Source organism: Excalfactoria chinensis, chromosome 12 (assembly GCF_039878825.1).
Source record: "Excalfactoria chinensis isolate bCotChi1 chromosome 12, bCotChi1.hap2, whole genome shotgun sequence".
NCBI lineage: Eukaryota > Metazoa > Chordata > Aves > Galliformes > Phasianidae > Excalfactoria > Excalfactoria chinensis.
This window is the reverse complement of record NC_092836.1, coordinates 6882535-6908035: the sequence shown is the minus strand read 5'-3', so window position 1 is coordinate 6908035 and position 25501 is coordinate 6882535. Positions and strand designations below refer to the sequence as shown.

General features: G+C 45.3%; 1 protein-coding gene across 5 annotated transcripts in view; it reads right to left on the bottom strand.

The window, feature by feature from the left end:
* CADPS (calcium dependent secretion activator) overlaps window positions 1-25501 on the bottom strand; it is a 171036-nt gene that overhangs the window by 88313 nt on the left and 57222 nt on the right. For all 5 annotated transcript variants that reach the window (XM_072347840.1, XM_072347843.1, XM_072347841.1 and 2 more), the window contains exons 6-9: window positions 24154-24275; window positions 11033-11144; window positions 6730-6869; window positions 4468-4534 (exon numbers count right to left, since the gene is read on the bottom strand). In XM_072347840.1, coding sequence (XP_072203941.1) covers window positions 4468-4534; window positions 6730-6869; window positions 11033-11144; window positions 24154-24275 — 441 coding nt within the window. The remainder of the gene's footprint in view (window positions 1-4467; window positions 4535-6729; window positions 6870-11032; window positions 11145-24153; window positions 24276-25501) is intronic.

The window sequence follows — 25501 nt, the reverse complement described above, 5'->3', positions numbered from 1 at the left end:
AGTAGGTATGCATTAACCAGTACTGACTTCACCCTTGTTTTTCCACCAAATACTCCTGCTCTAGCCAGCAACGCTTGCCTGAGAATCCAGCTCAAACCTGTTAATTGCCGTCCCTTGCACTCTGAGCACAACACAGCTCAGTCATCCGCTTCCCTCTTTCCCAGTGTTGACATAACACTGCCCCACTTGGGTTAAATTCTTAAACGGACCTTTCCTGGATTAACAGCATGTATTTTGTCCCAAGGGAGAGAAACTGTGCTAAGATACTGCCAGTTGTAATACAGCTTTCTACTTTGATGGGAGACTCTTGTCCTCTGGTTGCAGCTGTATGTTGCCTCCCGAGCCCTTTACTGACACAAATGAGCAGAGGAAATGATCTAGCTTAAAGAAACAAATGTGAAAACAACAGTTTTCACATCTCAGCACATCCATTCATCCCTAAACAATTGCACATAGCAGTTGTCCTAGCTTCTTCCTCCAAACACGCGTGTTTTCTTCGGGTGGGTCTGCCTGATGGGAAGTCGTGCCCACGCCACCAGCTTGCCTGTGTACAGGCATCCAGGTGCAAGCAGACATGCAGCTGCTTAACCAGCAGCTTCCAAATGTCTTGTATCAATCACCAACACTCAAGGGTTTCTCAGCATTCACTGCCTATGCCCAGTTCCCAGTGAGGGTCTGACCGAAAACATGATTTAATATGGTTGCAGGGACCAGCTCTAGGTCATTCTCCTTGATTTGAGGACCACAGGCTAGGACTGCGGTGTGGTACACTGCAATGCTGTGGAATTATTTCCCAGTTCAGTTGGTTATGCAGAGTTACTGAACACTTACTTCATTTCATTTCATTTCATTCCGAGCTGAGTTTTGCTAAAAGCAGGAGCTGTCACCATTACTCTAAGTTATAACGAGTGCGGGGAGTCTGTCACTAGAACAATAGATCCAGGCGCAGACACTGCAACTGGTTTTAATCTGCAGAGAGTTGATCTGCATCCAACAACGTTCTGCAAACACCATGAGACACAATCAGACAAAAACTGCTTCCAGCTACTCAGCAGACATGTCATCCAGGTACCATGGAGTGTTACTTCCCATATGCTGCCAGCGCACAGAAATGGGGTTATGACAAGAGGAAAACAGATTCAGTCTGAAATCTCAATGTAATTAATTCACTTGCCCTTATGAATCATTAGAGGAAATTTCCCATTGCAGAACTGGCAAGCCCACCAGAACCAGCAGCAGCGTTATTGCCAATGGAGCACATTAGACCACGCGAAGAATTAATGCAAGCTCTGTCTGCTACCAAAAATCCCAGCTTTTGCGTGATCAAGGGTCCAATTGACAAACTGGCTGAAATTTGTATGCTGTGCTCAGTTAGCTGATATAGCAACTTATGAAACACAACATCTGTGCTGGATAGACATTTTCTCTCCCAACCAGTCACAGAGAATGTTGCCCTAAATCATCCCATTGCTTTCTCTTACCACTGCCATTGGCATGACTGCTGCCTTTACGAAGCATTTTCCACACTTGCAATGCTGCGGACCATTTCCATCCAAGCTCAGGGCCATATTCTGCCATCACTTTCACGCTGCATATCTCAGGATTTAAAATTAGGCAAGTAACGAGTCTCTGCCATGTAATTTACATCTAATCAGTATTCTGCTCTTCTGCTGCTCATCTCAAAGGGTGTCTACGAGAAGGGTGGGCAGTGTGCAGAGAGGGACTGCGATTCATTTGGAAAAGAAAACTCTCCCCTGTGTTATACAGGTGCCTGCAGTAATAATGCACCTGAGCTCCCCGGGCCACATCACAGTGCTCACCCTCACCAAGGGGAGAATGAGGACTGCCCAGCAATGCATGTGCTGAAGGAGTGAGGCCCAGCTACAGAAGCAGCACAAAGGAGCTGCTCTCACCCACTGCACCCAAACAAACCATCTCCTGTACAGCTTCCACAGACACAGAAGGTGCGAGGGATTATTCCGCCCAAATTACAAGAGAGTTATTGCTCCTTTCCCCTTCTTTGCAGGGCTTTCAGGATCCAAGTATCAGTGGGAACACTCCCTGTAGAGCTCCCTTATCTCCATACATGTGCAAATCCTCCGTTCATACTGGTGAGGCATTACTGACAGGAAAGAGCCAAACTGCCATCAACACCTTCCTCCACAGTGCTGCCTATGCAGCTTGGCACCTTTGTGCCTTGTTTAGATGGGGAAGAGGAGTCTGAGTATTTATTACCATGAATTTCTTAACCTCTGGTACCAGACACCACAGCAGAGCACTGAAGGAACTGGGGCTGGGCCAGCTGCCTCCATCTGAATCAGGTGCAGGAGAGGACATGGGACTGGGGGGAAGAGGTTACTCTGCAAGAGAGGGGAGAGGTGTGGCAGAAGATGTTACAGGTGAGGGACAGAGATGAGGGATGAGAAAGGAAATATTTATTCATCCAAACTTACAGCCCCGCTGACCACACTGCAATATCCCAAAGGGATTTTACGCCTTGGACTCTAGCTCTTGGCACTGGTGCCAACAGGAGCCTGGTGTGGCTGACTAAGCCCTTAAAACACAGCCTGATCCTTGTCCATTCTTCCTGCAGCCAGGCCAGCCCACCATCCTGCTGGGGCTACTCCCTGTCTGTGCTCAGCAGAGTTCAGAGCATTCTGGACATCAACACCTTTACTGCCAATCCCTGTTCGTATCAGCACCCATCCTTTGCATTGCATGAAAAGCAAATGACAAACATACGGACAGCAAAGTATTTTTATTCCATCTTTATTGCCTGCTGACATGTTCAATATGCTCAAACTACATCTGAGGGACTGCATAGAGAGTGTTTCTTGTTTATATTTGATGTACGGCAGAACACTTTACATTGCACCAAATGTTGAGCAAACGGTAACGTAACAGAGGAGCTGCAGCGGCAGCTGGAATTTCTGAGGTGGGCTACAGAGACTCTCTGGGGGCAAAAGTCTGCTCATCTTATTCAAATGAACTGCTTTTCTGGCCAAATTCTACTTGCATATGCCAACTGACGAATACAGACCTAGTAACAGAAGAAAACATGGAATAACTGAGCGCTTCAGTTCCACTGCAAGCTGAGAAATATATAGCAACTGAAGATGAGTGAAAGAACTGCAACCCCCCAGAAAGGCCAGATGAAGGCTCCTAAGAGAAACGTAGGGATTAGTGGCCACACCTGCAGAGCCTCACACACAGAAGTACTGATAAACTCTGGTATAGGAAAAGCAATTTTAGGAAAGAGGAATTGTCCTGTTATACACAGACACTCTCTGAAAAAGGATCCTGCCTTGGAGAACCCCCTGCTCACAATGAAAACGCTCCTGAGAATTCTGCAGAAATCAGCTGCCTCTCAAGGACAAGCTGCTTTACAGGTGATCACACATTGCCATGGCGCTTTTAACTTCAACACAGAACACCGACAAGAAAACACACAGAGAAAAACAGTCCCTGAACCCCTGCATAAAAACAGGCTCGTTGTGCAGCATCCCCCAAAGGTATTTCCTTAATCGTGGCCTCTTCTGTCACTTTTGGGACCCCCATTCAGTTGTGAGATCCCCTTCCACCTGGCTGGTCCCTGCATGGAGGGTGCATTTGTAAACGAGATGTTGCTGAGAATGGTCTACAAATGCCCTAAACCCATCATTTTTAACCTAAATCTAAATACGCTGCTTGGACAGATATAGGCAACTGTTTAATTTTTTATTTCTTATAGCTGTAGACAGCACAGCCTGGGGAAGTCGGTCAGGACAGAGGGAGAGATGGATCCCAGTGCACTCTGTGGCACTGTTGGTCAGGCTAGGGTGAAGATGCAGCCACCTAGACCAGGGCCCCATGCCTCTCTTGGTTTAGTGCTTTCAGCTGCCATCAGGAAGGAAAGGGAAGATCTAATATGTCAAGTACTGACCATATCCTCTTAGCTCGTGTGAGACACCTTCTGCCTGCTTACTTGAAATCATTAAACAACCACATACAGGTCTACTGAAACCAGGAAGGCAGAAAGTAGAAAAGAAAAAGAAAAAAGAATGAGAATGAGCGATGAATTTGAAGATTAGAGAAGCATCAGGACTGAAATACTGACTCTGATGCTGCCAAGGATGAAACTTCTGTAGATTTCAAGGGCCTTGAAGCTTTACCTGAAAACGGAGCATTTGCACTCAAGTGCCTCCAGCCAACACAGACTGAGCTTCCTTCCCATCTCACTCAATTCCTCCCTAAAACTATTTCTCCATTTCACCATGCATTCAGTTGCATTGCAGAACTCCCAGCTAATGATTTGCAGTGGGGTTGTGCCTGAGAAGATGTCCACAGTTGAAAAAAAAAGAAAAGACCCAGGGCTTAACAAAGAACCTACACAGAACCACAGCTCTGCAGTAGTTACACAGCACTGTAAAAGGTCAGAACAAATACTTCACGTTGTAATTGAAAGTCACTTCTAGGTAAATCTGTTACCTGCACCAGGACAAAGAATCGTTTCTTCCATCTCTTCCAAACGTTTTTGCCAATGGCCCATAAATATCTAGGAGAAAAGAATAAGTGAATTCAGTACACAAATGACAAGCTGTTGTTTACAGTATCTTTTCTTCACAGCTAGAAACCAAAGTTAATGCAGAAGAAGGAGTAATTACAAGACTCTCAAGTTTGGCAGCATTACTGAATGTGATTATTTCTAGCCTGAACGAATAACCTGCTAAGAAAGAGACACAAAAAGCTCCCAGAGTCTCGATGTTACACAGTATTATTCCTTTCTTCCTTTTTGTTTTTTACAGCTTGCTCAGAATCCTGAAGCCCTTTAATGCCAGTGAATAGCTGCTATGTGGTCAGATGGGTGAATACATTTGCAATGGCAGAATTAAGAGAAAGGAACCCTAAGTGTTGCTTTAAGCCTTCACAAAACCATTTGGCTGAGGGGAAGTGTCAATGAGAGGGCACCTTACTGCATCAAAGGCAGCGCCAGGGACCTCACCATACACCGGACTGACTAAACCAGGTCACTTTGTTGAACAGCTGAAGATGAATTCCTTGAAATCGCTTGGCTATGAGCAGACTGAATAATTTCTAAGAAGGAGTGAATTTACTGCATTCCACAAAGGAAGAATTAACTTTTAAAATTAATGTCAAAATTAGCATTTAATCTCTGTGATGAAGCAGCTGCTGTGACACTGCAATATAAACACTGGCAAAAATAGCAGCAGCACCAGACTAGGAGTAATTACAAAGACATTGTTCGGCACTAATATGTTTTACGTATCATTATAATTACTTTGGTTCTGGCTCTATAAATAGAAAACAATTCCTTTTTGGTTATGCTGGTGGCTTTTTATGCTAGAAGAGATTCAACTTATGTACATTGTGAGTGTTTAACAAAACTCCAAGTAATGTGCTAATGCGGGCTTTGAGCTCGAGAACAAGGAAATAATTGTCTTGTTTGCTGCTGCAACTAAAATGAGCAGAAAGAGAACCTTGGTTACGATAGCAAGCTAATATTACAAATCACATTGTTTCCAGCACCATCTTGTATATGAAATACTAGTTGTAAAGAGCATGAGAAAAGCCAGGACTGCTCAGCCCTGTTGCCATCAGACCTGATAACGGAAACAAGCATGACAGGAGAGCTGTTCTTTTTTTGCTTTTGGTGCCATGTTCACAGTGGAAAAATTAAACTTCACATCTGGCTATTGGCTCTGATCTCATTAACAGAAAAGACAGGAAGATGAGGAAAAGAAATTAAAAGAAAGATGCATGATTTAATCCATCTAATGGATCGAACCTAACGGAACATTAAGAAAACAAAAATGAGGCAATGTTACTTTTATAGCCCCAAAAAAAGATACTAGATAAAGAGTTAATCTAAGTAGTGATTTTCCAAAATAATTTCTACTTTTTATCACATCCTCAGCTCTGAAGAGCAAGGAGAGGAAAGCCTTGGCAATGACCTTAGCTAGATCTTCCCAAAGATTATCTAATTTTAATTGCATTACCAGTGAAAAAGCACGTATCAGTGTTTGCTTCTGGGCGCCAGGAAAAGATAAGAATGATTCCCTTTTGGCCAGCTCAGGTCAGGTTACAGTGCACAGGAATTAAATAATCTTGAACTAAAAAAAATTCCTTTCTGCCCTACAGCATCACAGCCTCTGTGTGGGACACGAGGAAGCCTGGCAAGGAAGATGGGGATCCCCTTGTCCTCTGATAATGATGCACAGAGGGGAGAGACTCCCCTTTTAACATCCCACTTTATCAGTCCTACTTAGACTCTCTCATTTCCCTCCAGGCACCTGCTGTTTAGTTGTACTGTGCATCTCTGTATAAATAATGAGGATCACATTGGAGTTCATTTCAAGCGGAAGGTGCACTGTTTTTTAGGTTGTGAGAAGTCAGCACAGGGAAATACAGAATAACTTAGGGAAATTATTACAACATACCAGTAAGAGTTAGGCAGTTCACTTCTTATTTTCTTACAGGAAGAAAACAATCCAGCAATTTCCCAGGGAATACCATTTAAAATTTAAATTGTTTAGTTGATATGTATTAAGAATGCGTGCCTATGCTAAGGATATGGAAAGCTCCTTATAAATGACCAAACTAATGTCATTTCTATATTTACATTTCTTTTGATCTGCGAACCTGAGAAAAAGATTAACGTTCAGAATCTCAAGAAAGAGAAATTTTCTAATGCTCATGCAAAACAAATGGAGTTCAGATAAGGACACTTACCCAGAGTGCTTCATGTTTTGGGGCTTATCCATTCGTACAGCAAGCTTGATCTTCAGGTCTTGATCTGGGCAGTTTTTGGAAACTGTCATTTTGTGCCACTCTGACTGCTTTGGGCTGTTGGGAGTGGGATGGAGGACAACCTGCAAGCATCAAAAGCAAGAACGTTAAACATTGTTCTCAACATGAGCTTTACAACAGCACAGCAGAAGAGCTCAGAAAGTCAGTGTGGAAATTCCCATCACTGAGACTTTCCATTGTTGTTTTAACAAGCAGCTTATTATTTTGAGGTTATTTTATATATTCTCTGAGTCCTCAATGTGCCATATTTTATAGGGTTGGGCAGAACAGAACTGCATTTATTGGTTCCCATCCTGCAGCTGTGTAAGGAAAGTGGACAGTAAGCAAGCCTGCAGCTACCCAGGCAAATCAGACTAGAAGTGATGATGGACTGATGTGATCAGCAAACCACCAATAACTTGTTGCTGAGGTTGCCTGTCCTCTACTTTCAGAGCCATACAACTTTGACAGCCTCTAAACTTCCTGATGTTTCCATGTGAGGTTCGCCACGGAGCATTATACCTAAAACGGCTTATCAATCACTACAATCAAACTGATGAAGTTGCTCTGATATTTTGCTTACTGGCAAGACTGTACACAGTAGACAACCTTGTAGATAGGTCAGTGTGTCTGACTGTGCTACAACAACAGATCAAACGTGCAGCACATATCATGACAGCAGTGGCTGCGGCACTTTCTGCTTTCATTTCATGCAGAGAGGAAATGATGGAGCAATCTCCAGCTGGGGTAAATCAGTGCAACACCAGGAATTTCAGTGGAGCTGTGCAGATGAATACCAGTGGCAGTGCTTGGCTAATCAAAGAAACTGGAAGGCTCCAAGTAATCCCTTCTGATCATAGCTGTGCTTTTCCACTCATTCATCATCCCATGAAGCACAGCAACTCACTCTGTCAGCAAGCCACAGAATATTCTTCAAGAACTACACAGCATTCACAGTTTTGTCCTCATGCTTCCACGTGTCCTCTAAAGTGGCTTAACCCTGTGACTGTAAAACGTCTATCTGCAAAGTGAATGGAAGCACAGCAAAGCTATAGCTGTCTTCACATCGGAATGATGTTCTCTCTGATGCTCTCTGCCTCCTATGCCCCTTTCTCTTCCAACATTTTCTCTCTCAGAGGTACCTGTGCTGGATGCAAATTCATTACAGTCCCCACCATTCTGCAGTGAGAATCTCCTCTAAATCCATTAATATTTATGCAAGCACACTCCTTTACAAATGGCAGCATTCACCCTTGTTATTTGCTGTGCTTCCATCACTCATTACTCACTCATGCTTTGTCCGGGTTCCTGCCCAAACTCCAGCCAAACTATACTCATATTCCAGAGACACTCACCTTTACTGCTGAGCCAACAAAGCAGGCTTTTTCCTCCCACTAAAATACACCTGATGCTATTAGCCTCTGATAATCGAGTTTAAAAATTATTAATTATGAGGTATAATAATTAATTATGAGGTTAACATCAGTAGATTTTGAAGTTCACCATCTTTCATAAACATTATTTCACACCTTCTTTACTGAATTAAATTTATGCTTCCTCTGGCAGGGATCCATTATTAGTCACCTAGATTAACTGAGCAACATCAGTTTCTGATTTACCTCTCTTGGAAAAATACCTGCATTTCAGCAAAACCTGAAGAAAAGCAGTGAGTCCTGCACATGGGTGTTGTCAGAAACACGGATGGGCCCAAGCTCTGAGCATCACCCAGTACCAAGGCCTTGCATTAAACTGCACCTCCCCACAAGGCAGGAGCCACTTGGGGTGTTTGGGATACGCTCTTGCTTCGATTTCTAACTCTTTTCCATCAGACGGCACACAAACTTTGTGCAGTGTTGTTGCAATTCATGGCTCTTCCCCTCCTTACGCTCAGTGGATGAAGCCTTGGCTGAGGTCTGCAGGCGCTTTGCAGCTGGCTTCAATAGGGCCAGGATGGATTCCCATGGCTTCAGCTACCCATCCAGCAGCTCAGGGCTTGGGAGCTCTTTCCAGCTCGCCCTCCAACACAAGCGGTGCAGTGAGGAGTGCCGGCTGGCTGCCAGCTCAATGCTTGCAATAGAAAGTGAGCATTGTGCCGGCCTGGCAGAGCACAAAGCCTCTTCTCAAAGGGCGGCTGAGCATGGGTGTTTTTGTGTATAAAACTGCTCCACGGAGACTTTGCTTCCCTTCTCTCTCCACAGACAGGTTCATGCCCATTCAAACAGCTAAATCAGGGGCTTAGTACGCTCCCGGTTTCATTATTTTGTTAAAAAGAAATCCTGACGCGGCCCGATCGGACACGCGTCATTTCGGCCGCTGCAGGCACCCGCGCGTCCCTTTGAAGTTCGGCCTGCTCAAAGCACCGGTGGCCGCCAGCCAGAGGAAATCGCCCCGTGCCCACTGCTGCTGGCCCACATTCTTGGGATTTCAGGAGCTCACCAGGGGCAATGGCTTCCCACCGGATCAGGATTCACGTGCATTGGCACGGCCAGTTCTTCCGTACCTCAGGGCAACAGGGCCGTGCTGGGACCTGACATCTTTCTCACAACAAGGCGCAGGGCTAATTGCTTCCCGAGAGCTGCAAAGTCAGCGCTGCTCATGGCTGCCAGTGGAAACAAGGTCTACAAAGCAAGCGGGTCCGCAGCAAGTGCAACCATTTGGGGGATAAAAAGCCCTCAGTGGCATTGCGGACAGCTGGGTGAAAAGCTCCACTCAGCAGGTCGCAGTGGACAAAGGGAGGTACCGGGCTGTTGGAACAATGTGGTTTAGAAAATAGTCCTGAAAATGTTATGATGCTGTGCCTCAAAGCAAGTGCGAGTCTTCAGCTGGAGTGCTGCAGCCTGCTGGGGTCACCCTTCTTTAAACAAACAAAATAAAAAGGAGCAGTGAGGAAGAAGGATTGAGTTGTGGATGAGGAAAGACTGGAGAGGCTGCGACCATCCTTGAAGAGAAAAATGAGATGAGGAAAGCAGGAATAACTCTGCTTCTTTCTCTCTCAAGTGCAAGAACAAAGGGTGTTATGAGAATGTGAAAAGACAAATGGTCAAAACGGACACAAGTCATACAAGACAAAATCATTTGTGGTGCTCTCCGCTGTAAAGATATGAATTAGAGCAACAACTTACTCAGACCTAAGAGAACTTTTGGCATTTGTATGAGCAGCATTAGTGAAAAGTCTTGTTAGTGTTTTGAAGACACAACGTGGCTGTGAAGCATCCTTGGTGATGCCAGCGCTCCAGGCTCAGTGAGGTTCCTACCATCTGTGACTTCAAGGTGGGATGACTCTGGATTGGGATTTTCTCTCTGGGTAGGATTAAAAGGCTGCACCCTGCATGTGTAGTACAGGCTCTTCATTGTTGCTTTTTTCCCCCCGACTTTGAGAACAGCTAAGGAGCAAGAGAGACTAGCCCATGTCACCAAGGAGGCCTCCCTTGCTGAGGGAGCTGAGGAAGGAGTTGGCAGAGTCCGCTTAGGCATGGGACTGTGACAAATGTAAATGCAAGATGAAAAAATCCATGGAGATGAACTGAACTGTCTGAAAACCCCATAGTACTGTCTGCAGATAGAATGCACTGTGGTGTTGGAGGGACATCAGTCCCAGGGTCTGGTGTAGGGACCACAGGTGAGGGGCAGGGATGGGGTGAGAATGGCGGCTTTGATATCCCATGGCTGGTGCCAGGGCAATGCAAGCTCTTTGCTATTAACACCACTGACAGGAGCAGTGGACCCTCACTTCCACTCCTTACCCAGCCCCACTGAAGCCAGCGGCTGAGCCACGGTCTCTGGGGAAGCCAGGATTTCAAGCCTTTTGCCATAAGTACTGCCAACAGTGCTTTCAGATGCTCAAGCTGTGCACTGGCTGTTCAGTAGATATGAGAGTAGCTTAACACACTCCTGCCAAACTTAAATCCTCTCTTTTTGCTACAGCATAATCCCTTTTTCTGCCTCAGGAATGTCCATTTCCGTAAGCAACTTCTAAAGCTTTCCGGACTGCCAATATCACACACAAGATCCTTCGCTTTTGCTCAGCGCAGGCACAGCCAGCTGAAATGCTGCCATTAAAAACTAACAACAAAGACAGCATGCGAGGTGCATTACTTTCCAGCAGTGGAGAGCTTGCTTTCTTTCCCTCCTGAAGCTTGGCAAAGAAGCAGAGCATGTTGTCCTCCAAAGATATTTCCGTACAGGAGAGATTTCTCTAGAAAAGCAGGGCCAGAAGGAAGAATTGTTAAACTCAAAATGTCCTTACCCTCCCAAGCTCTTTGTCCTCCAGCGCCAGCACACCCGTGCTCTCTGTGAACAGCTTCACCTTCACTGCAGGAAGTGCGTGGGTTGTCGTGAAGTCTCCTTGGGTGCCCCAGCTGCAAAAACAGAAACATGCTCAGCTCTAGTGACAGGTCAGTAGCACTGCTGCTTGGGTGGGCAATGGTTAACCACAAACATCGTGCCTGGCACCAGCTGAAGTGGTTGGGCTGACTGAGTGACAAGGGCATTAATTATCTTCTTAGGGAACTGGGGGACAGATGTTTGGAAAAACCATGATGGTTCTTTTGGGAGAAAAGATGGTATTTGGAAGCAGCATGAAACCAAAATTAAGAGAACGGATTTAGAAAGAGAGAACAATATGTCTCTGGCAGTGACAGCCTGTATAGTTAGAACAGAATCTGAGGATGGAGAACACCTGCACCTAGGACATCTGTAATCACTCATGCCTCTGCTCTTCTCTTGGCTAATTAACCTCATTTCCAGGTTCACAGTGAAGTTTTCTTTTTCTGAAGAAACGTCACATTTAACCTGGGTCCTCTTCTGAGGCTCAGCCCAGTCCTCTAACCCAGACTTAGGCTCAAATCATGATGCGCAGTGTAAGCCCAGTTAGGTGGGACTGCAGAGCAGGACATGAGATGTATGGGCAGGGGATGGCAAGGGAAAGGAAATGGCCACCTTTCAAGCACACAATGACCCCTAAGCACCATCTATTATTTGTACTCCAAGAGTTATCTTCTTGGCAGGCACTGAGGCTTAGAAAGCGGCGCTAGGGAAGCTGAATGAACCACAGGATAGTGCACAATAGTGCATCCTAAGACCTGCCTGGTTCAGTTAAGGCTTAAACTGCAGTATGGTAGAAAAATATGCGCAACTAGCAGTTCCTTGAGGAGTACAATACCATGAGCTCCAGGCACAGGGTTGGACCCACAGCCTGCTGACATGGATTGAAAAAGTTGCCATTTTGAGCCTTGCAATTGGAACTCTCCCTGCAGCTGACCTTCCTTACACTAGTCTATGGAGGCTTGCTAGGGATACAAGGGCTTGCAGCCCGGCAGGGGAAGGCTCAGTGACAGGCATGAGAATGTCTTCCAATCATTCACATAAGAGGTTTCCTCTGAACCAGGACATCAGAGAACACATGGAGATCAGATCACTGCATTCTGCAGCAGACACTTTCACCCCAGGCCCTATTCTTACCCCAGCTGAGACAGGACTGCACCGCCATTTGGGCCAGCACAGAGAAAGCTGACCCTGACTTGTCCTTGTCCTGCTGCAGAGATTTGGGAAAGCAGTGCGTCAAATCCCCAGTGAGCAGCTTGCAGCTGGAGCTGCTGCCTGGTGAGCCAGGAGGGCCCATCTGTACTCTGGTGGTGAGCATCCTCGTGGGATGCAGGAGGTGGCAGCAGCTGCACACTGGTACTTGTCAGAACCATGCACTCCCATGGGTACTGCTCTGTCTTCCCCGCTGCACTCAGCACCCTGTGCTCCTCGCTCACACCCCAGCATAGCCAGCACAAGGCAACACTTGTCTCAGGCCAAGCACCTGGACGAGAGGATGCTGCTGTGCTGGGCAATCAGAGCACAGGGCTCTCTGTGCTTGTAACCACAGTGTGTGGCAGGGAAAGGTCATCTCTTTCTGCCCTGCCCGGATTAGCAGCTTTCCTGCTATGTTTTCTAAATGGATCCCTCTAGTTCACTTACTTCCTTTCTTCAGCTAATGAGTGGTGACAACCAGCCAGTCTCTAGGGAGCATTGCCAATCCCTGGGACCCACTGCTAATCCTTGTTGCAACTTCTGGAGATCTCATGTGCCCAGCAGACCCCTCCAAACTTGCAGAACTCCGTGCAGGAACTTCAGTGGCCTCTTCTCAATAATCAACACATTAATTTCATCTTGGGTTGTTGCTTCTACTCATTACCACACCCAGCTGAGCTCTATTTCAGTTACAGGAAGACTACTCCTTCAAAGTTACCCAGAACTTACACAACAGTCAGCTTTGATTCAGAAAGATCATAGACAAAGGAGAACTGTGAAGTACCAAGTCAGCTCAACATCCCAAAGGCCGAAGCTTTTCAAACAGGCTCAGCAGTGATATCATTCACATCAACACCTCAAATCATTCACCTGCATAGGGTTCTTCAGATTCAGGAAACGCCTCCCTCTGGCAAACAAGAACAAACTGAACAGCATCTTGGAACAAAAATTAAGTGAAACTCGAACGAATGCCTATTTGGAAGCTTTAAACAAGTTCAAACGTAGGAGAGAAAGGAAAAAAAAATATGCCTTCTACACTAAGAGGCAAGAAACCATGGTGCTTTTGTGCTTCAAATTTGCAGACGCGTTTCAAGATTTCTGCATCTTAGAAAGTAGGAAGTAATTAGAATAAAGCAAGACACAAACTTCCAGACAGGGCTAAGCAAAGCACTCCTGACTCAAAGCATTCCTTGTTAGAAGAGCTCAGCTGAAGGCAAAAGGTATAGGGAGGGCTGGAGGATGGCTCTGCTGCAAAGAGGATGCTCAACACCTGACCATGCCGAAGCCCAGCAAGAAGCTAGCAGATAAGAACTGCTCTCTCTGGTCTTCTAATTCATCACGAGCCAGATTTCCACGTTGTTCCCAGAGACCTTGAATATTCACTGCACTTTGAAACTCATGCAGAGAGTACAAGCAAGCTTGAAGGCGAATCGCAGAGGTGTTTTCTTACAGACTAAAAGAAACAGACAATATGTCACGAGCAACAAACAGAGTGATGTGAAGGAGTACACGATGCAACCTAAAATAGTGCAAGTTAGATGAGAGCTACAGCCTCTCATGAATCACTCCCATTCATCCTCATCCTGTTAATGACTTCTGCATTTCCTCCTGTCCTCAAACTAGGTCCTCTGCTGAAGAAGGGCAGTTCCCTTGAAATGACAGGGAAAACGCTAGGATTACATGTTCTTCAGACAGAAAAACTGAACAGCAGCTTCTGTATTTGAGAAGTTATTGGGAAAAATAATTGTTTTCTTATGTGCAGAGGAGTATGGCTTAATGCTCTGCTCTCCAAGCCTATCTAGTCCAGCTGAGTGCAGCAGATGAGCTGATCAACAGACTTAGTTCCCTCATCAACTTTGCTCTGATGTTTTCTTTTCCAGCATCCTGTTCTATGTTTCATCTCATAGGAGGATGCACCAAAGTGCCAGGGAGCAGGGCTTTGGCAGAAATTACCTACAGCGCCGCAGTTCCAGTCAGATGCCAATATTACACCTCATTCATATGTGATGCATCAGCTTCCAAATGTACGTTTGAAACATGAGAACCAAGAAACAGTCTTATTTTCTAATTGGAGATGATGATTTCTCTCTTAAAAACAATCACACTGTCACTAGCAAGGAAAAATTGGGAGGATACTCTCAATTTGGATAAGAGGAGAAAGTAATAAAATATCCAACCTTACGCTGCGTATTTTGACAGCAGCTGCTTTATAGAACTCATAGCTCTGTTTACTATTAAAAAGCTCTTATTTGCTGAAGCACTCCCAGACCATATGCTATCAACAAATGTTACTAACCAAATACAAACAGTAATTTTCATTAGGTTTCCTTCATGAGAACAACAGTAACCACAAAGGGAATAAATCTTTCCAATGGCAGTTAATACACATAGCAACCCTTGACAACACTGTGGTGCTTACATATTTATACCCTCAATCACCGTGAAAAAACCCATGCCAGCAAACAGAGACCCTCAGAAGTTGGGTTTTGTGCAGGTTGAATCCTGCAGTGATGTCATTAGTTGCCATAGTGACGCTCAGCATAAGGCCATAATTCATTCCACCGAAATACAATTTGTATTCAATCTGAGTATGCAGTTTATCTGTGGCTGTGTATTAAGTTATTGTACACAAAATTAGTTCTTGACAATAGTTAGGTATTAGGATACTTTTGAGGGAATAACAATATAGCGCTTTCGTTTTCACATGTTATACTTAAGCAAGTTATTACTGCAGAAATTGATTTGTTAGGAAAATGCCTTTGGACCCACTCAGGGCAAATTCTATCTAGAAATAGCTACACCATCTTTTCCTTACGTCAGAATCCATGCTTACATTGGAAAGCAATAATACATAAGCAAAGCAAAAGGATACAAGCAGTACACAGAAAATACGCAAGCATCAAAATCCTGACAATGCCTTCTCAGGTAGGACCATATTAATTGCCTGAATTCCACCTGAAACCTCCAGCCCAGCATGTCTTCCTGCATAATGTATCCCAAGACCCGAAGTTAGCCAGGAATTAATGCCACGCATAAGGACTGTGCAAGAATTATAGCCCTATTTGTGCCACCTGCAGTGTTCCAGTGATATCATTTGGATCTACTTGGGTCTCCAGGGTCTCCAGCTGGGCATCAAACTTCATATGAGCAGCTAAACTCATCTGGCTGCAAAAGGCCAGGGGGTGAGATCTGCCCCAGGTGCTAACCTGACAACCTGTTTTACCTATTATGAGCTTAACTTGCTTTACTTTATACAAGCAAAATAAGCAGATCATCATGGTAGGCTGCATAGAAGGTATAAGAACAAACATTTCCCAAGAGGTACTATCAGCATTATTAACAAGACTTCCTAAAAGATTGAGAGTATTTTTGTGAATGAAACAAATGATATGTATCCAGAAGGGAAGGTACTACTAAGACAAAACCATTCAAAGACCATGATGCTGATAATTGCACACTGCTCAGTATGTACAAGAGAACTATTTAGGATGTAAGTAAGGCTTCTGGGGTCTTGTCCCTACTGTGTTGGATAGCAGACCAGGAAGCAGATCTCTGAGTCTGGTTGTTTCTCTTCACAGCAGCCCACTTACACGAGTCTGTCCTTGAGAGACACTGACTTCATCATTTCTATTCACCTCTAGTGCCTATCTGCCTCTAAGGGAAACTTTCATAGCAATGACCTTACAAGCACTGAACTTACATATTAATACCCAGGTGAATGAATTAAATCCTATCATTCATATCGCGTTGTCTCCAGCAAGCCTACACAGCCCCTGACTAATTTTACAATTGAGAGCCTTCTTCTATCCACAGTCCTGTAACTTCATCCAGCTAGAGCAACGATGCCTGTGATTTCTGTAAATAATGAACAAGTGCAACTGAATTATATCACTGGGCCATGAATCAGCCCCGCTAACCAGCTCGGCCTGTCAGTAGGCTAACGTGGGAGCAGCTGGAGAGTGATTTGCTTTAGATGGGGTTGACATTAAAAAGTGATCTACGATCAGTTTTCATGGGCTTCAGAGCTGCCGGAGGACACCTCTCCTCTCTCTCCAGATACATTTATTGAGAGAAGTTTGCCCGGCAGCTTGCATGAAACAAACTGGGAACAGACAGAAAATAGAAGTAAAAAGTATTAGAGGAGAGCTTCACTCTTCCCTGTGTGTGTTCACTGCAGAGGTACATTACAGCCAACTCACACAGCAACAGTCAGGGACACGGCACCTCACTATGGGGAACAGCACGTGCACGTGGTCCTGTCTGGGGCAAAACTGGTATGGCTGCTTGGTGCAGGAAGGTATTAGAGGTCTTCAGTAAAATTCACTGGAGTTGGGTCTTAACTCGTTTCATCCCATCCTAGAGGCTGAAAAAAGATGAAAAGAAGCCTGTCCTCCAAGTGCCCACGTCCATCCACTGCTGCAGGTGCACTGAAAGGTTTGAAATGAAAACCTCAGTGGCTACAGTTAGACGCAGAGAACATGCTGGTTTCATCCATGCAAAAGCGTCCTCGCCTAGGAAATCAAATTTGGGTGTGAAGACAGGTATCTTTCTTCTCCACCTACAGAAATGGATTACGGATGGTTTGTATTCATCACACAGCCTGGCTCCCAAGACCTGCTCAGTCTCCTCTGGGATTCCTCCTGCTGTAAGAGGCTGGCTGCTCACCTGCAGAACAGGATAACCAAGGTGATAAGACACAGAAGGACAATGTGTCCTATTTTTGCTCGCATTTGTTGCTTCGCCTCTCTTGTTGCTGGTAGAACAGCCTTTCAGCCCCGCTCCCCAGGGAATAAGCTGATGTGGGAGTGACAGCACAAAGAAATCAGGCACCCTCAAGGCTTTCCTAGAAGGTGAGACCTGCTGGCTTTAACATAGGCAGCATGCAGGTGGCAGAGAAGTCATTGCCCTGCTATGCACACAGGCTGTGGATGCCTTCCTGCTGTGCACAGAGCACTGACACCTGCCTTGATGGGCAACTCAATGGCTTTTTGAGAGATTCCATGCTTTCCTGGGATATCCTAATTTCTTCCTATGGAGGGTGCATCACTCAAAGGCCAAAAAAATACAAAGCATCATCTAACATTCTTGTGTTTATGGAAAGTGTGCTTATTTACCCCCAAACACTGCTGCAGATAGTTCTAAAGGCGCTATGGAGAAGGTGAGCAGATAAGGATGGAGCAGCTCCTACCACAGCCAGGGATTGCTCCAAACCTCCTGTTCAAGTTTTGTTGCTGCTGCTCTGAGACACCATCCCAGTGTCACACATGGAGCCCCGTCCTGCTGAGCACCCTGCAGCCAGCACACAAGGCAGCTGCTGAAATAAGGGATGGGAGATGGATTACGTCACATAATAGCTATTCACGGCCACGAGATGGCATTCCTGCCCCAGCGATGTCCCTCTGACATGCCTGTATAGCCAGCACGGTGGCACCAGGAGCACACAGGAATGCACGCCCAGGCTCTGCTTTTTACGGCAGAAACGGGTCTGATTTGGAGGAGAATTTATGGCAAAGCCACAATCTTCAGAGCATTTATGGGAGAAATAAGCACCGTGATTACTTGGTGCGATTTAAATGATGACTGCTTTTAAAATGCCCTGTGCTCATGCTTAATACTATGATTTTACAATTAGAGGCAAACAGCTCAGCAGGAAGACACGGAAATGGAAGCCCAGCTACCTTTTATTGGGAGGTCTGAACTGAAAGAATAATTGCTTTTACAAGGGTTGCCTACCCTGCGTGTCTGACAATACTTTATCAGTGTTCCTGCTATGGATACGGCAGGAATCAAAGATTCATTCATGAAATCAATCTGCGCGCATTTACTACCTGCAGTTCTTGCATAAGCTCACTGCAATACCATGCACGTTCTCACTGCTATGCCATATAGGAACAGACTCCTACTGCTGAATCAGTGCAAAGATGTCCCACCGAGCCAGACACAAAGCCAGATGTTTTACACAAACAACTATTAACCTCAGATGTGGTCAATCATTTCTATTAAATCCTACCACCCTGAAAGAAATCCAAACTAAGCAAAACTCAGAATGTGGCAAAGGAAGTCATCTCGCTGAAAATAAAGATTACTGGCATGTAGCAGAGACTCTCCCTTATGAAGTTAAGTAGAAGAAAGCAGCAAAGTAGCTCCTGGACATAAACTGAGCTGAAAACTGCATAAAGCCTTTGCCCATGCACTGCCAACAGTACACAGCTCCCTTCGTGCTCATACACAGCGCTGCTGCTCACTAGGAGACCTCAGCATGTTCACAAAGGAAACAGGTCTCCACCTTCATCCTCACAAAAAACATTAACAAATGACAGTCAGGGTCGGTCATCCCATTAAACCATTCCCTCATCCAGAGCTCTGTCTGGGCAGGAATGAGCAGAGTAGCACTTCTTTAAAGCCGTTCTTTAAGCCACGCTCTGTATCTTCCTACAACGTGCTGCAACAGCAATAGCAGTACCCTTCATTAAATAATAATGTGCTCTACTTGTACACAGCACTTGATAAATAAACCAACAACTTGGCACTTTTCATGTCTGATCCCCTGCCTTGCACTTGGCGGGTGACGTGCAGAACTTGGATGGAGGCATGGCTTGTGGTTTTTTCTTAAGCACCAATTATGGATATTAAATAAGAAGACTGAATGTACCCCAGGACTTTTGTTATGCAGCTCTCTTCTTAATTTAGCAAATATTTTAGCACACTGGATCCTAGGCTCATTTCCATGTCCTTTTGGTCTTTGCTAGCCCATCTTAACATTGGCTGCATGCAAGGGAGTGATGCAGCAGACGGGTGTAGATGAAAATTGCCTTGGGCATCATCACACCTTCTGGACTACTTAGATTTGAATGTATGCGCTATCACAGGAATACATAATTCCCAAATACATAGGAACACTCAAGAATTTAGACAGCTGGCTAGAATAGAGAGTGAAAAGAAAGGTGCATGAGCTCAATCCTTACTAGACACCAAAAAATCCATGCAAGAGCAATGCTATGTACACTCCAAAGGTCAGAAAAAACACAGCCAGAGCTTGCATTTGCTTGCTATCAGAGGCATGACTACAGGAAAAACTACAAGAGCTAAGTCTATTGAAACAAGATTTCATTACTCTTTAACACCATTCCTAGTGTAACACTTATCGATAGCACCGGTGAGCAGCAGGACCACATATGAGTTCATTTTGCAGATAACAGCCAAGGAAGAGAGATGTTTTATGGACAGAATGCCTGGTATGGGAATGACTTCCCTTTGCTGCTCCAAAATGAATGACAACAAACAAAATGGCCAAGGTAGGCACTGCTCATAGCCTCACCCATGGGGCCAGCTTGGTATTCCAAAGGTGTTGGTCTCACATTGGCTGTACCAGGGCTCCATCACCTGCTCTTACACAATCATAAGGTTCCTGTAGGTTTCCTGAGGAAAAAGAACTCTAAACATCTGCACAGTTGTGAATCAAAACTATGCACAAGGAAAGGGAAGCCAATCAGTCTGGGCAATTATGGCAGCTTATCATTATGCTGAAGCAAATCCAAAGGGGGGGGGGGAAGCCTCCTCCTAAAATTTCCTATTGCTTTGCTTTTTATCATAAGCTGCACCCACTGGAAAAGCACCACAGGCACCCACCAGCTGTGCTGGGGATACACAGTGGGAACTAGGGGCTATGCTGCTTCTGCTCATGTTAGTATAAACCTCTTTATAGGTTTATTGGAGTTAAATTTGTACTACAGTGTATGGAACATCTATTTGTAATTCATACGTGTGAGCTCATCTCTAAAGGACCTTTGCTTTTTTACCCCAGGGAATGCTCACAGCATCTCCCAGCTAACTGTGCCAACAAAACAGTGAGCGCAACAAAATGCTCTTAGCATGCTCCTACTCCATGCAAAGCCACTAAGCATCACTTCAAACTGCAGGGTCTGAAGCAGGGGTTTCCCAAATGAAAAGACCAGAGTTTCCCCCGCTGCAAAGAGAGAGGACACCCCTGCCCCACAGCTGCCCCTCCTGCAAGATTTTGCACTTTGCTGCCCATCTCTTAGAAGGAGACACTCACAGGGCACTGCAGGAGGATGTAGTACAGCTCCTGTCAGGCTCATGGTCAGTAGCACACTGCATACCAATCCGAAGCTAAGACCCTCATCAGGTGATAAGCTTGCAGAGAGGGTTTGGTGTGAGGACCCGAACAAGGACAGCCTGTTAGGGCAGAGCTAAGCAACCTACCCATCAGAGCACCCTGAAAGTCAATAGGAGAGCAGCATCTGAAGCAATGACAAGGATAATGCAGTGCATCTGCCTCCTGGCACAACATCTAAGGGAACAGAAGGGCAGAGACAGAGAAGTTTAAAAGTTTACCAAAGACATTGTTCAATAGAGAGTGAGTTCCTGGAGGGAGCACGAGGCTCAAGCCCTTGATTGTAATGAGCAACATAAGACCTGATGTGGACTCAGGTAAGAGTTGAGTCTCTTCACTCCAGTACTACCTCATGCACATTCTCCCCCAGTGAACTGCTTACTGCTTTTAACCCAGATAGTTCATCTGAGCTCAGTGCAGGTACAAGTTACTTTCACTACTATAAACAAGGGGAGAATGAGACTCATTTCCATGATGAAGTATGTCCAGGTGGACGTACAGTGTTTCTTTACAAGGCACGCAGGATCTTGTTGTTCAGGTCTCCTTCCTTTCTTTTGTTTTGCTCACATCAAAGAATTGCAGTGTTATGAGAAGGTGAATCACTGGTACAGCCCATGAGCACTGCTACAGGCATAGGTCAACGTTCAAATATATCCCACAGCCTTTCTGCACACTGTAGGACAGGGATGCTGTCACTGGACCTTTTATTGCTGTTCCCAGACTCGCTGGCCACCTTGTTCTCCAGCCACATCAGAAAAACAGCTCCTGGCAGGGCACCACTGGAGATGTGCAGAAGCCACTTCACCCTCTGAGTTTTGCAGAAAGCAGATATCAAGATAACTGGCAGGGAAATAAAACCCTCCAGGGCCTGCAAGAATACTGTTCTGGTGCAAAAAGCAATAAAATCCTGCCTGGACTGGGATTTGGGATATTATGTAGAGGCATTTGTGGGTTAGGGCACAACACAAAAGCTTTTTCTTACACAACTTATTAAAAGCACTACTAATAATACACTACAAGCCTGATCTGAAATAACCCTTGCTATTTCAGGTCTGCCTTTCTCTAGAGCTGTGCCATCCTCAGTACCCGTGCTGAGACAGATAATCCTTACATGAGGGGATTGTGCTTCAAATGTCAGGAATCCAACATGGAGCCTAAGAAGAAAAAAGAACAAGTATTTACCATCATCCTGAAAGCCAAACCCCTCGTACAGGACTGATCCATCTGTTTGGTACACCCCACTGCTCATCCTGCCTCTTCCAGGCTCCACTAACAGGATCCAGGCTCCAAAATCATTAAGATGCTTCTGAACATCCGATTATCAAAAACTGCTCACAGTTTTGCACAGAACTGCAATTTAATCTGAAGGATACCACCTCTTTTCAGAACTGTACTCTGTGTTAATCTACCCACAGATACTTAAGCTGCATTCCTATTTTTTGAGCCTCCGAGATACAGATGATTTGGGATGTGCAGGGGTAAACTTCCCTGCTTCAATACTCACACATTGGTAGCACTGATGCTCAACATCCCCCAAAGTTGCCCCACAACACACAGGCCATGCAGCACCCAGGGCAAAAACATACAAAAACTTCAGGTTTGGGGAACACGCTGGGACTCCATGGGGTAGCTCAGCTTGCTTTGCTCGATGATAAAGTGTACATGAGCAGATGTGGTGTGAATGACCTCAGTGAAAATGATGCTGGCATCCAAGGGGCACTTCAGAAGTCTATTTTGGCTCAGCACAGATCTTTTGTCTGCAACACAGCAGACAAAACACGCCAAGGACTTTTCTGAGCAGTTCCTATCACTGCGTGCATTATCAAAACACCTGAGGGCATTCGAGTCGTGTATTAAGCAAAATGACAAACATGTCACATCTGGTTCATTCTCTCTTTTCTTCTTGTCTAAAGGGGAGAAGGTAAGTGCAGTAAACTGCTTTCACTCAGCTTCGGCGTTCCCTGAGTAAGGAAGCAAGGTGAACAATGTACTTCTAACACACAGAAGGAAAAAGGCAACATCTGTGACGGCCTCTGGTTTCTGTGGAATGTTACCATACAGTCTTGCCTTGGGTGACCTTTGGTTTTGGATGTAAGACCAGGGCCCTCAAGAAATGGAACTGCCAAGCCCTTAAAAGGCTTTTTCATACATATTGGCCCAAACGATGGACCAATGCATAAGACTTCAAACCTGACTTGCACCTCTGTATGAAGTCAGCACAGAGAGGATGAGGGTGATGGACTTACGTAACCTGTACCATGCTGTAGCATTCAGTGTTGGCTGCATGTTCCTGAGGGCTGATGGCTTTCTGCCCAGACACTGTACATTTCATTACGATAAAAAGACCCATTCAATTAAAGAGCACACTCCTGCATCCCTTATTTCCAAAACAACACTTGGATAAATGGACCCATTGCTGACAACGAGAAGGCTTGCATAAGGAAGGACAGATTATTTGAGCAAAAGCAGAATGAACATACCAAGATAAAAGAGCACATGTAAACCAGCAAGTCTGCTATTCAATATGGGGTGCAGTAATTTCATCCTGATAAAGCTCAAGTTTCCTCACTGAAGCAACAAGAAAACCTAAAATAGAGACAACTGCAGGTTCTTATGGAGATTTTCTTCCACATACAGCTCTCCTACTTCCTTATCTGAAGCAGATTTTAATGTGCTTTGAGAAGTACGCCAGGCTGCAGCACTTCCCCTGATTGGGAATATTGTGTTTAAATCACTTACTGCAGATTCCTGTTCTTCTGGCACAGCACAGGATGCAAAGCATCAGCATTTTCTGTACTTCCATGGGAGGATGGCAGCTGATGGAAGATGTTAGCTGATACCTCCATAAGAGCACTGGTCTTGAACCATCTGCCTGCAGTGCTCGTACATTTGCATGCGATGCAACTGCATGGTTTCAGCTGCTTCCAAGCTTCCTTCCTTCCATGAGCTTTGAAAGCTCCTGGTGAAATGCCACAGGGGATTGGTCCATCATAGGAAATGGGATATGGAGTCAGAGAGGGAACATCCCAACAACAGCCTCTCCTGCACCACCTGGCATCTCTGGAAGAGCTTTATTTCATCTTAGAAATTATATGAGGATGTGCACACAAAATATCATTAAAGAGTGAAATCTCTGTGGTTAACAAGGAGAAAACAGTCTCAAAGCCACATGAAAGAAGATAAACCATTCATCATGTTTTCCTTCCAAATTAACAAAGACTAGTTACTACTTGCAGGTTAATACAACATCTGGAGAAAACAGGTAAAGCAAAGTACAGGGCTGAGGTGGGGGCCATGGGGTTTAGGTCAAAGAGAACAGAACAAAACTCTGACCTTGAACTTAACCTGAGCACTGTGGCCTCAGACACAACTTTAACCAAGTGAGTTGAAGCCTTCCCCTACTCTACTGTCCCACCACTGGCTGTGGCTGCTGTTTCCCTTCCTCACAGGGCCGCCAAAACCCTGCCAGTAAAGATGAGATTATGTACCTACACCTGATGGCACCAGTTCAGACAGACACTCAGACACTTATCTAAGCACCTGCTTAACTCCAACCCTATTTAGCAAAGTACTTAAGTACAGGCACAAAGTTACATGCTACAAGGAGACATAAGCCTGTCATTAACACCCTTCTTTTTGTCCTCAGTCAGGGCTTATGTGCCATTATTAGTCACAGAGTGATGCTCTGCATATGTGAAAAGAAAAACAAGACTCACGTTGGCTTTGACGCTTCAGCCTGGTCAGTCTGCAGTTTCTCACCACCTTCCACTTCCATGGTGCAGTACACGATGCGGTTGGGGGCCAATGACTTCAGACCCTGCACCTCCATGATGACGACCTGCAGGCAAAGGAAGGCGGTGTGAGAGGAGAATCTTTCTCAGACCTCAATGTGGCTGCTGATCCCATGGGTCAGGCAGAGCTGGGGCCTCACCATGCTGCTGGGTGGGCAAGGAAGCAGGGACACCAGGGAGGCCTGCAGGGAGATTAGCAGGCCTGTCTTGACTCCTCTCTGATGAGCAAGAGTTTGGTGTGCAGAGCAGCAAACAGACCTGCCACCTCCTAAAGTCAGTGCTTCACTCAGCTCCTGCTTCCCACTGGAAGGGTTCAGCTGGAGCAAAGCATTTTTGACATCCCATTGTAAGGATGAGTCTTTTCATTGCTATACACGTTACACGGGCTTCTCCAACAGAGAGGTCCATGGCTTTGTGATAGTTCTCTGCTCCTCTGTACAGTAACACTCAGAAGTCAGGCTTTATTTGATGCTGCCACTGAAGGCACTGTCTCTGGGTCCTATTTTAAGAAAGACTGAACTGAATATTAGAGATGGATTCAGACCTCTAACCAGTTAAACTCTGAGACTTGACAGCCAGCACTGTACATTTTGCATTGGCACAGTGTATCAAGCAAGAGACTCCTTAGGGAGAGAAATAAACAGGAAACTACACAAAACCAGGATTTTCTTAATTTTCTGCATCCTACATTTTTGACCCCATCCTGGCACTTGTTTCGACACTGTAACATAAACCCATTGACAATTAACATCTCTGTATTGGTGCATGTGAGATGCTGATAATTCCACGGAGTAAATGCTTCGCCTAGACCACAGATATGTTTGCACAGAACAACTAACTCAACTGAAAACAGCATTACAGCCTATTTTGGAGGAAACCGTGTGTCCCTGCAGCAGCGTATAGACCAACAGTTCAACCCACAGCAGAAACTCAGAGCTCAACAGAAAGCAAATGGCAAGCCAGCAAACCACAGTATTTCCACACAAGCTGCACACCAGTCTGTTGGGTGCATTCAAACCTCAGCAATTTTTAATGATTTTCCAAAGAGGAAGCAAGGCTTGCAGAGAAATAAAGTGGCACTTCTAACTGGCAATAATCAAACACTGACATTTACAGTGTGTTTCAGTACGTTGAGAACTAGAACAGCCAACAAGGAACTCCTGTAGCATTATACAGGTAGAACAGTCAGCCTGAAGTTCTGGTTTTGTTCCCTTAGTGCTGCAGTAAACAAACTGTGCAGTAGCCAGGCTACCGTGCACATCTCAGGGGTACT